This window comes from Argentina silus (assembly GCF_951799395.1).
Source record: "Argentina silus genome assembly, chromosome: 11".
Lineage (NCBI taxonomy): Eukaryota > Metazoa > Chordata > Actinopteri > Argentiniformes > Argentinidae > Argentina > Argentina silus.
Window position 1 is genome coordinate 1,784,376 of NC_139665.1, and position 12,948 is coordinate 1,797,323.

The window sequence follows — 12,948 nt, forward strand, 5'->3', positions numbered from 1 at the left end:
ATATGACATACAGTAGGATAACACATCATTATTATTCCAGCTCATGACCATAGCTTGAGAATATCTTGCTCTTTTCATGTGTCTTCATTGAGAACCGTGTGACAATTTTACAGTACAGATCTAATGCAATGCAAATGAGAGCCCCGAATATGTATGTCTGCATGTGAGGAATACTTAAAGGAATCCTAAGGGGTCCTATTCGTTTTTTTCTACCCCTCTCATCCACATAATAACAACCGCTCCCAGGTCACAGAGGATTCCCATACCGGCTCATAAAGAGAACACAGACAGTGCGAAGAAAATTCTAAACCAACGCATAAGAAATGAAAGCCAAGACAGAGATAAAAAAAAATAAGTGGAAGGCAGCCGTGTATTCCCCATTCAGATGATTATATCACACTTTGGAGGATAAGAATCATGCTGACAAATGCAAAAATATGCACCCAACCTTATAGTATTTGCTTTGCTCAGAAGATGATAAAAGACCGTGTGTCAATGTTAACATTCACTTCAACTCCACAACACCACTGATCTCCTCCGGTGGCTGCAATGTTGTCATGGCGACACACAGTCATCGACATTACATGTGTTTCTCTAATGCCTTACACATTGTGGGGTGAACAAACAACCAGAAGCGACTGAATATTTGAATATAGATTTGCGACAAATCATAATGGCTAATGCATTCAGACAGAGAGAGAGATAGAGACAGAGAGAGATAGCATGAGAGAGAGAGACAAAGACAGAGGCAGAGAAGCTGGGAAAGAAAGAGAGAAAGGAGAGAGAGAGAGAGAGAGAGAGAGACAGAGAGAGACAGAGAGAGACAGAGAGAGACAGAGAGAGAGACAGAGAGAGAAGCCACAGGAGGAAACGGTTGGATGGCAGGGTAGCTATTTGAACATCAGACAACATTCAGAGGATTTTAATGTTCTCTTTAGAGCCGAATTTGCATGTTGATAAGCAGGAGTGGCGGCTCCCCTCGATTAGGGCTTTACTCCCGTCACGCCACCGACGCAAGCGCCTTCATTAGCAGCGACGGGACCGGGGCGCAGAGGGGGGAACAGGGGAGGCGTTTGGCTTGTCACTGTGTTGACGCCGCCTTCACAGAGATGGCTCAGGAGATGGAGAGGCCAGGGAGCGGAGTGGTGGAGACTGTGTCTGCCTCAGATATATATCCCCCCTTCTGCATTATGCCACCGTATCCAATTATTCAATTTACATGCAAAACGCAGAGCGCATCAGATCACTGCTGGAGCGGGCCTGGGGATGAGGGATGAGGGATGAGGGGAAGGGCGAGGAGCAGAGGGGAGGAAGAGTCAGTAAGAGAGGGTGAGAGAGAGGGCGAGAGAAAGAAAGAGAGAGAGAGAGAGAGGTTGGGGAAGCTGCGAACTGACAATAGATGTCGAAGGGAGGGAGGGATGGAGGGATGGAGGGGGAGAGGAGGAGATGAGATTGAAGATGAGATTGGACTGTGGTTTAAAAAAAAAAACAATGCATAAAGACCACGGTGCATGGAGAGAGATAGGAGGAGGAGGAGGAGGAGGCGCAGGGGTGAGAGGCGCAGAGCTGCAGTCGAGTGGAGGCAGGTGAAAGGACAACCGCGAGATAAAGAGAGTGGAATTGTGAGATGGTGGATAATTATAAAAATTATCTCGACTGAATGAGGAATAATTAGAGGGTTCATTATGCAGGGCAGCATTAACAAACAACGAACAGTAGGTGGCAATAAATTGGTGGTATTTAAGGCCTTTCAAGTCATTATCGAATTCATCCATATTAGGGCTTCCTTTAGCTCGCCACAGTAGTCAATAAATTAGCTTTATTCGCATGGACACAGGACATGTATCATGTACTTGACTCACAGATGCGCCTCATGTATCTTTCAGGCAAGCCTGCCAGATGACAGAGAGGGACTTTGAGGAAAGGCACTTTGAGTATGAGCCCCTGACAGAGCAAAGAGAGAGAGAGAGAGAGAGAGAGAGAGAGAGAGAGAGAGCAAGCAAGCCAGTGCTGTGATACACTGCTGGGGAATCAGACAGGAAAAAGATAGATAGAAAATGAAGGAGAGAGAGGCAAAGGCAGAGGGAAAGAGGAGGCAGATGCCACTGATGAAAAGAGAGAGAGGCAGAGGTAAGGTGGGCGGAGGAGGAGGGGAGGAGGGGGTGGGGGTAGACACCTAGAGCCAGAGAGAGAGGCTGACATAGAAAGAGAGAGAGAGAGTGAGAGAGAGTGAGAGTGAGAGAGAGAGAGAGAAACAGGCAGACAGTGACACTCCTCCGCCACAGCTGAGCAGTTCTCCCCTGAGAGTTGGGGAGTCTCTCTCACCTGATCTTGTCTGGCACCCTCTGCGTCCGGTTGCCATCTGTCTGGCAGTTGCCGGCGTAATGTGGCCCTTTGGCTGGTCCATACTCCTTCCTCAGAGCCATGGCTCCGTGGGTCAGAACCGATACCCCTTTCGCAATCCTGGTGCGGGGCTCGTCCCTCCAGCCCCGGGGCCGGATGGCAAACAGGGCCTTGGGGAGGCCCTCCAGGCCCAGGCCGGACAGTGCGGGCCCCACAGCGAACCACATGTGCGAGGGTCCCGCCTGACCCGAGGCCCAGGCTGCTTTGAACACCAGGTCAGCCTCCTCCTGGGAGCAGTACAGGAGATGCACCTGGAGTGAGGACAGGGGACAGGGGACAGGGATTAGTGGACTTAATGGGGCGGCAGGTAGAGGTTAGAGAGGCCGGCCAGCAATCGATAGTTCGCTGGTTCGATCCCCACCCCAGGAGGGATCTGGATGTGAGCTGGTGACTGGAGGGTTGCTTTGTATTGCTTGTTTTAAAAGGGGGAGATCAACCCAGAGTCCAGGTTTGTTAAGCCAGAGTCTGGAGTGTTTCTGACCCAGGGCCCAAAGTCCAGGTTTGTTAGGCCAGAGTCTGGCATGATTCTGGCGCATCTGATCCCAGGGCCCAGTATTTATTTATTTTTTAATCTGGATCAGAATGATCCGGATTCTTTTTTGCTATCCAGGATCAGATCAAGATGGCTGATTTCCCCTACACTGCTCACAATCTGATAGATCTGATCCACTGGATAGCGCAAAAGAATCTGGATCATTCTGATCTAGATTAAATGTTCTAAAATACCGGGTCCAGAACATACAGACCAGATTTCTAATACCTAAACCCCCCTTCTCCTACTGTGCTGTAAACGCATTAAAAGACGCTTCAGTGTCAGAGATGATACTCAATGTCATTTGTCGTGTGGAATGCTATAAATATAATTACATTAAGCCAATCCTTCCCAATTGAGTCCTTCCTCTAATACATATAGCTGGATCGACACAAAAGGGTTAAAAGAGTTTAAAGGCTCACATTAGTCACTGTGACGTTTTCTTTAGCTGTTTCTGACATCCTGGTGCTGCACAATGATTCAAGTCCGAAAAATGTAGGTCAAAGTATGTGTATTTTGGCCGATACGTTCTATTTTCTTAGCTTCTCCTAAAGCAATTTCCCTCGTGCCGTGACGCATGACACTTCACACAGCATAGGAAGCGTGACGCGCCCGGCCCGTTTCTGAAGTACGCGCCCAGAGTTAAGTATAACCCTCCGGACCGCCTTAACTGGCTTCTTTGCCGGCGACTCGAACAACCTTTCGACACATTTTATTGAGAATTGCTCTCAGCTATATCTGCCGTTACTTTCAAAGATAGCTCCAAGAATGACTAATGCTCCACTCAGTGGATCCGTTCTGTGAGTATATTTTTCATGAGTGTGGGCCTTTTGACTAGATAGGTGTGGAGGGATGAACAAATAAACAAACAAACAAACATTGTCCCGCACGCAGCCACCGCGAAAACAGATCAATCAATCCAGTAATCTCATCTAAATCCACAATTATGTGGCCGTGTTACTCCCTTCCGGCTGATTTGGTTCGCTGATTAGTAATCATTTGCACCTGAGGAGAGGGCTAAGCAAGCAGCCCAAGGTTGGTTTGAGTTACAGAGGAAGGGCACAGCGCTCTCCCATGTTGGCTTTGTTTATTTGTCAGTGTCTTTTTTGAAACGGTGTCTCTTTAGTTTTCTTAATAAACCCTTTAGTTTGTTTTTCCAATCCCCCGTATTGTTTTCGTAGTTGTTGCTTTCTGTCTTCTCATTTTTCAAAGGAGTTCTGTTGTTGTGGCGGAGGTTGCTGGTGATCATTAGACAGTTCCCTACGCTAGTCACTGGCAAGGCTGTACATCTAGCTACTCCACCTGAGGACTTAAACCAAACAAAAGTTATGTGGAGGATTATGTGTATGGAGCTTGGGTATGAGTTAAAGCTGAAAGATCACAAGAGACAGAGTTAATCACAACATGAGTTAAATGCTAAAAAGTGTCGACCTTGAGTCTCGGAGAGAGATGAAGCAGCAGAAGGTGAATGCTGTTAGTGATCAGGTAAGGTTACAGGAGGGTGATCAAAGTTTGATGGGGGTAGGAGTATCCGGATCGATAGTTTTCGTGAGGCAGAGGCGGATAAATACTTTTCCACTTTCGATCGTGTTGCCTTGACTCTGAAATGGGCGAAAAATGTCTTGGCAAAGCCATTGTGGTGTGTATTGACTGGTAGAGCACGGGAGATGCATTGTCCTCTGACACTGGAATAGAGCCTTGAGTATGAGATGGTAAAAACTGCTGTGTTGAGAGCTTATTGGGGCCTGAGGCTTACTGTCAGAAGTTCTGGCGCTATCAGAAACTGATAACCTGACTTATGTGGAATTTTGCCAGTGAAAAGCAGGGGTTTGTTTGACCGTTGGTGTTCTGCCCAGGGGGTGAAGATAACTGAACGTCTCAGAGATCTGACGCTTCAAGAGGAATTTAAAAACTGTGTCCCAGAATGTGTAACCAATTACCTCAGCGAACAGAAAACCTCCACTGCTGCCGATGCTGCCCTGTTAGCTGATGGATATGTTCTGACTCGTAGAGCTGTGTTTCAGGAGAGACCTCCACGCCAGGGTGATAAACCTCACGTCTGGAAGTCGTCGGGTTTGCCTTTGTTTGATGGTGCGTCAGCTGACTGGAGAGAGCGGTGGACCAGATCGTTATTCCTTCATTATATCGCTCTGATGTCCCCGGCCTTGCACACAACACCCCCTTGCTGGTCATTTAGGGGTGAACAAACATGCAACTGTGTGCTCAGGCATTTCTTCTGGCCAGGGCTAAAGAAAGACGTCTTACGTAAAAAATACTGTATGTCCTGCCATGTTAGTCAAACGATTCCACTCACCACGTTATATCCTATCCCAGCCATCGGGAAACCATTCCATATATATAACCATATATATAACCATATACATAACCATTCCATATATATAACCATATATATAACCATTCCATAGCGTACTGGTGGATTGTGAGGACCCATTGCGCAGAACCAAGAGTGGAAATCAGTTTTTGCTTACAGTCATGTGTGAGTCTGACCGCTTCCCGGAGGCAATTCCTCGGATCTATCAGAGATCTTGGCTGAGTTTGAGACATTGAGGCTTTTAGGACAGAGAGTGGATTTAAAGCAGACATATGACTTTAAGGAAGCTCAGTTGCAAAGAGTAGCACATTTATTTGAGGTTACAATCACGCCAGAGATGATGTAATGGGATATGGTGGACAGGTTACTGCCATTATTACAGCACAAAAAGGAGGCAGGGATTGATGAGAGTTGAGGATTAAGAGAGAAAAGAGAAATTTGAAGCATGTAAAAAAAAAAGCAGGGTGTGAAGTTTGTACAGTTGGTAAGGGACCCCCACTGCTTTGCGGCTCAGGGAGGATTATGGGGAACCTTGCATTGAACTTCAGATGAAAGTTTGACCTAAAAGTGATCAGGAGTTGAGTTGGCAGATCTGGAGCAGAGGGAGAGTGAATGCAAGAGGAGCTGGAAGGCAATTTCCGTCTAGTTATACATCCACAGACATTTGCTGAGGAACCAGTTTCCACCAGTAACCGGGTTGGTGTTACCCCAGTGACGAGTCAGGTGCCCAGGGTGGTTTTGGAGTTAGGGGCACCAGAGAGGGGAAATGCTGCTTCTACAACTCATGGGTTGGAGCATGCTCAGACTAGTGTGAATGGTACGGCACCTCCTATTAATCCAGATTATTCAAATGTGCAACACGCAGACAGCGTTGGCCGAGTAGACAGCAGCTGAAACTCTATTTTGTCAATCTAGCAGGTTGCAGGTTGACGAGGATGTTGTCAGAGTGATTTGTGTATTGATTTCTATTGATTTACTGACAGAGTGTCTTTGCAGAGCGGGGGTGATGTTGAGGTTGAAGACCTCGGTCAGTGTGACCATGAAGAGGTCATTGTGTTTCAGTCCCAGAAGCAGGGATGGAAAGTAAACTAGCCATCAGATAATAGACAATATCAAAATATTATGCATCTCTATGGACAGTCGGCTTGTACAATGTCATCAGGCGAGTAGAAACCATATAAGGTATTATTCCACCGTAGATTGAAAACCCATCTCTTCAGGCTACATCTTAAAGACCGCTTCACCCTCACTACCCCCCCTATACTAACCCTAACCCTAGAGACCTCTTCACCCCCCCTGTACAAGTTCTCTCCTGCTCATAAAATACATTTTAAAATAATAATAATAGCCTACTGGCATTACGACTGCCTATGGCCCCTGGTGTGAACTTTATCTTATGATGACTGTTGGATAGATGATTCACTTACTAAAACAAATGTATTTGTTGTAAGTCGCTCTGGATAAAGGCGTCTGCTAAATGCCATGAATGTAAATGTAAAAAAGAAACTGCAGTGTACTAGCCCTGCTGGCCAGTACCCAACATCCTTAACTTCCATCCCTGGTTCATTGTGTTTCAGCCCCAGAACCCTGATGGGGCTGGATGTGCCTCTGGAGGATGTGCCTCTGGAGGATGTGCCTCTGGAGGATGTGCCTCTGGAGGATGTGCCTCTGGTGGATGTGCCTCTGGTGGAGAGTCATGATATTGAGGGGGTTGTAGTATTAGAGCACTGGATCCAGATACATCTGTGGCACCAGTGATGTCGCTTCGGGTTGAGGAGGAGGTGTGGACAGCTGCAGCTGTGTGTGGTTGGCCTCCTGATGAGTTAGACAGAGGTGAGGAGAGAGCTGCTGGCGTCCTCTCTTCAGTGCCAGGTACTGATGGTGTGATGAACACAGACGCTGCTGGGGAGAAAGTGGTCTGAAATCCAACATGAAAGGTTTGTGCGTGTGGTTGAGATTGGCTTGTTTTCCCGGGTGCTGAGGTTCTAGGTCGGCCATCTTTGCCTGGTATGATGGGGATTGGTGGTATTGACCGGAGCCATAGTGAAGGGAGTTACAGTGACAAATAGTGTCATTCCAGAATCAGGTGGTTCACAGCTGTTCCCATGGTTTCATCTGTTCAGAGACGACTGGATGGGGGATGTAACATGAAGACAGTGCAGTCCCTCTGGGTCGACCAGGTGCTTGGATTTTGACTGGTGTTAATGGAAATCGAAAACCAGTCGAAAATAGTCTTATTTGGCCAGATGTAATTCAAAGTTTAACATGGGTTTTAACGGGGAAACATATTTTATGGCACTGCAGTTCTCCCCATGGCCACATGGTGTGGCCGGCTTTATAATCTCTCCCCTGAGATTGCTCTCCTGGTCGAACCCTAAGGTTAACGTGGTAACCAATCAGAATCAACTTGCTTAGAAGTGCTTGTCACAGAGCTCTGAGGAGTGACGTCAGAATGTAGTTTGAGTTCATTAAACTTACTTCCGGTTCGAGAGGAAAATCCCCATTTTTCCCATCAGGATTTTTTCAGCTAATAATAATAATAATAATAGTAATATACCTTTATTTGTATAGCGCTGTTCTATGCAAGGTTATAAAGTGGTACTTAACAAGAGAATAAATCATAGAAATACATACAGCAAGTACATACATACAGGAAGTAAAATTCCAAACAGAAGGAAAGCAACATTCAAATAATAATATAATTGAGAATCAGGCAAAACCAAATAAAACTATTTAAAGGTGCAATATGTAGCTTTTTCCCCCTTGATAACATCACTTAATAACCTTGCTGAATCATGACTTATGATGCATTGGCAGTCTGTGACAGCGCGTGCACCTGCCAAGACCCCGCCCTTCTGCCTGAATTTTGCAAAATGTTCAGGACATTTCTGGGCGTATACCATTTGCTGTCGGTGTGTAACCTGTGTGGCTCATTGGCTACCCACTGTACTGTACCCTACCCACTGTACTGTACCCTACCCTGTACTGCCTGGGAGCTGCAAGCGTTCCTCAGTGAGGAAGCTGACCTAAGCAGCAGAAGCCTCTGTGTGCAACTAAGTTTGTAAAATGTATTCTGAAGATGTTTCCTAGTAAACATCCTGTTTGACATTACAGCCTTGTCTGAGTATTGTTTGGGGAAGTGTGAGTGTCTCCACTGGCTGGCTTATTTCCGTGTTCCATTCCGTTCCCACATTTTCAAACTGAATAATAACTGCATTTCAACCACAGAGGTCCTTTGCTTGTTTCAAGGTCATGTAATTAAGACATTCGCTGGACAAAAAACATAAAAATGATTGACAGATTAATTGTTTCAGTTAAAAGTAGTTTGCCTTGAGCAAGGGGAGGGAGAGAGGAGGAGACACTATTCTGAATTGTCATTGCAATTCCCATTGCAGTGAAACAAGGGCAATCCTGCATATAGTGCCTTTAAAACAGACTAATCAAATAATATTTCAAACAATAGACATCACACAATAACACTTAAACAGCTAGATAAATTAACAACAATTAAATGCTAGTTTAAAGAGATTTAAGAGAGTTTGCCAGCTTTATGTCTTCAGGCAGGCTGTTCCTATGTCTAGGGGTCCTAATGGCATAAGCCTGGTCACCTTTAGTTTTCAGTCTAGACTTTGGAACAGTCAGGAGAGGAACAGCTAGGAGAGGAACAGTCAGGAGAGGAACAGTCAGGAGAGGAACAGTCAGGAGAGGAACAGCCAGGAGAGGAACAGCCAGGAGTGGAACAGCCAGCACAGGAACAGCCAGGAGAGGAACAGTCAGCACAGGAACAGCCAGGAGAGGAACAGTCAGGAGAGCCCTGGCGGAAGATCTAACAGCGCTGTGTAACATGCTGATCTGAAGAGTCCTCAGTCTTCACATTGGCTTCTCTTGTCTACAAGTTCATTATGAATGTTACAATTTTGACAGAGATGACAACATATTTGAGAAAAGGTTCCGTGAACCAAATGCTATTTAATGAGAAGAAGAAACTTCAAGCCTACATGTTACACTTATTGGCCATTTCATAAAAGAAGTCTGATGAATGTGGATTTTTGGCTTCAAAGTTAAGAGACCACGTTTGGCCAAAACCATTTAGCCTCTCTATGCACCAACCAAGACTGAGGTCAGCACCGCATCAAACCAAGGCTGAGGTCATACGCAGCACACAATGGAGACAGGATAAGGGAGGGAAAAAAGAAAAAGAGAGAGGGTGTGAAAGAGAGAGTGGGGGCGGCGGTGGGGGGAGTGGTGAGGGGGGGGGGCGACCCTGCTCCATCACCACCCCCACCCTCATTTCCCAACGGTAGGTTTTGACACAATAGCTAGGTCACCTTACCAGATGTCCAATTTGCTTGAGTGTGACCTTGCTGCATGATAATAATAATAACATAATTTCCTCCCTCCACTCCTCCATCCCTCTATTCCTCTGTCCCTCCACTCCTCCATCCCTCCATCCCTCCACTCCTCCATCCCTCCACTCCTCCATCCCTCTATTCCTCTGTCCCTCCACTCCTCCACTCCTCCATCCCTCCACTCCTCCATCCCTCCATCCCTCTATTCCTCTGTCCCTCCACTCCTCCATCCCTCTATTCCTCTGTCCCTCCACTCCTCCATCCCTCCATCCCTCCACTCCTCCATCCCTCCACTCCTCCATCCCTCCATTCCTCCACTCCTCCATCCCTCCATCCCTCCATCCCTCCACTCCTCCATTCCTCCATTCCTCCACTCCTCCATCCCTCCCTCCATCCCTCAGTTCCTCGCTCACCTGTGCCTCGTTGTCTTTCAGCAGACGGCGTGTGCGCGCCCCGCCCGGGTCGTCCGTGACGTTGAGCATCACCACGCTCTTCTTCTCCCAGCCGATGAACGAGCCGTCGGTCAGCCCCTCCACCATGGCCAGGAAGTCCTCGTAACCGTGGTGACGCGTGGCGACCACCGAGAAGGAGGTCCAGTCGTACTCCTCCAGCACCTCGAAGATGACCTCCAGCTGGAGGGCCGTGGAGCAGGTGAACTGGAGGTAGATGGAGCCCGTCTCCTACAGGGGGGTACGGGGGACCACGTTACGACAAGATACCATACCGCACCATTCACTTCCATAGCATAGCATACTATACCATACTATACTACACCATACCATAGCATAGCATACTATACCATACTATACCATACTATACTACACCATACCATACCATACCATACCATACCATACTATACCATACCATACATTATAAAATATATACACTAATTGCACAACTCATACTCATACCATTTTAACTGTTAGCCTGACGGCAACGCGGGTGAAGGGAACGAAGGGAATGTTGGGGATGAAGGGAATGTTGGGGATGAAGGGAATGTTGGGGATGAAAGGAATGTTGGGGATGAAGGGAATGTTGGGGATGAAAGGAATGTTGGGGATGTTGGGGATGACGGGAATGTTGGGAATTTTGGGAATGTTGGGATGGGCAGAAGTGGTGAAGGAAGTGCATCTCAGGAGCCCTCATTTATTTTGTTTATATTTTCAACCTGTTTGTGTCCTCTGTGTGAAGTCTATCCAGGAGGGTCTATCCCTGTCTCCCATCATCAGGGATGTGATGTACTCTGTACTGGGTCATCACTGTCAGGGCTGCCTCTACACCTCTCCTTCCCTTCCATCTCACCCATCTAAAACAACTGAACCAGGGGAAAGCTGTGTCGTTCAAATTAAAATGCGTTGTACTTGGCAATCAGTGACGTTAAACGATCAATCAAACGCCCGACAGCAACATAAACCCAGCAGCTCTGGACTGCACCTCCAACAATAAGGACACAGCTCATAACCTCCACGGCAGCAAGCAGATTACTCCTAGATGTACTCTGGGGGTAAAATCGACTATTCAATCAATCATAAATTGAATGGGCCACAGACAAGAGCCTATAGAGGGTTAGCCAGCTCCATATCAATTGTATGAACTATAATTGGATTGATTTATCGCAGTCCGATGAGACTACAGAGGAAGGAATAGGCCGCGCGGCCCGGTCCGGGTTACCTGTGGCTCCCTGCCCAGGCCGGCCCCTCCTCCCACAGCCACCACGGGCACCCCGGTCTGGGCGGAGACGAACTCCAGCATGGGGGCCAGCGGGGCCCGGTTGGGGGGCAGCGGCCTCTCCTGCTCGAACACCAGGCCCTGGAGTGGCGTGGTGGCGAGCAGCTCGCACAGCTGCAGCAGGAGGCTCCCCGGGCTGCTCTCATTCACCGTCAGCCAGATCACATTGGCCGAGCCCGACGGCGAGGTCACCGAGGATGTGGAGGTCCTCCCCGGCGGCCCCCCCGGCCCGCCCGTGGCGCCCGTGGCACCCGTCCCCCCGGTGGCCGTCTCCGGAAGCAGGGAGGAGCCCGAGTGGACCACGGCGATGTTGATGCCGCCGAAGGCTCCCGAGTCCCTCTCTCTCTCCCGGGGGCGGAGCAGGAGGGGCGGGGAGGAGCGGGCGGGCCCGGTGCAGGCCAGCACGGCCAATAGGAGGGAGAGGACGGGCTTGGCAGCCATGAAGGCTGAGACGGAGGGCAGAGTGGCGGCGGCGGCCACGGTGGTTCACAGAGGAAGGAGAAGACCTGAGGAGAGAAGGAAAGGAGTGAGAGAAGGACAGGAGTGAGAGGAGGAGAGGAGTGAGAGAAGGAGAGGAGTGAGAGAAGGAGAGGAGTGAGAGGACAGGAGTGAGAGGAGGACAGGAGTGAGAGAAGGAGAGGAGTGAGAGGACAGGAGTGAGAGAAGGAGAGGAGTGAGAGAAGGAGAGGAGTGAGAGGACAGGAGTGAGAGGAGGACAGGAGTGAGAGAAGGAGAGGAGTGAGAGGACAGGAGTGAGAGGAGGAGAGGAGTGAGAGGAGGAGAGGAGTGAGAGGACAGGAGTGAGAGAAGGACATGAGTGAGAGAAGGAGAGGAGTGAGAGGACAGGAGTGAGAGGAGGAGAGGAGTGAGAGGAGGAGAGGAGTGAGAGGACAGGAGTGAGAGGAGGAGAGGAGTGAGAGAAGGACAGGAGTGAGAGAAGGAGAGGAGTGAGAGGACAGGAGTGAGAGGAGGAGAGGAGTGAGAGGAGGAGAGGAGTGAGAGGACAGGAGTGAGAGAAGGACAGGAGTGAGAGAAGGAGAGGAGTGAGAGGACAGGAGTGAGAGGAGGAGAGGAGTGAGAGGAGGAGAGGAGTGAGAGGACAGGAGTGAGAGGAGGAGAGGAGTGAGAGAAGGACAGGAGTGAGAGAAGGAGAGGAGTGAGAGGACAGGAGTGAGAGGAGGAGAGGAGTGAGAGGAGGAGAGGAGTGAGAGGACAGGAGTGAGAGAAGGACAGGAGTGAGAGAAGGAGAGGAGTGAGAGAAGGAGAGGAGTGAGAGGACAGGAGTGAGAGGACAGGAGTGAGAGGAGGACAGGAGTGAGAGAAGGAGAGGAGTGAGAGGACAGGAGTGAGAGGAGGAGAGGAGTGAGAGGAGGACAGGAGTGAGAGAAGGACAGGAGTGAGAGAAGGAGAGGAGTGAGAGAAGGACAGGAGTGAGAGAAGGACAGGAGTGAGAGAAGGAGAGGAGTGAGAGAAGGAGAGGAGTGAGAGAAGGACAGGAGTGAGAGGAGGAGAGGAGTGAGAGGACAGGAGTGAGAGGACAGGAGTGAGAGGAGGAGAGGAGTGAGAGGACAGGAGTGAGAGGACAGGAGTGAGAGAAGGACAGG

At 48.8% G+C, this 12,948-nt stretch overlaps 1 protein-coding gene across 1 annotated transcript in view; it reads right to left on the reverse strand.

Moving 5' to 3' along the window:
* Nucleotides 1–11,515, reverse strand: part of grin2da (glutamate receptor, ionotropic, N-methyl D-aspartate 2D, a) — a gene marked incomplete at its 3' end in the record, with an annotated part of 31,264 nt that extends 19,749 nt beyond the window's left edge. Inside the window, exons 1-3 of the mRNA XM_083680533.1 lie at nt 11,288–11,515; nt 10,030–10,296; nt 2,326–2,654 (exon numbers count right to left, since the gene is read on the reverse strand). Of these exons, the coding sequence (XP_083536659.1) occupies nt 2,326–2,654; nt 10,030–10,296; nt 11,288–11,368 (677 nt within the window). The 5' untranslated portion in view covers nt 11,369–11,515. The remainder of the gene's footprint in view (nt 1–2,325; nt 2,655–10,029; nt 10,297–11,287) is intronic.
* Between the last annotated feature and the right edge of the window lie 1,433 nt (nt 11,516–12,948).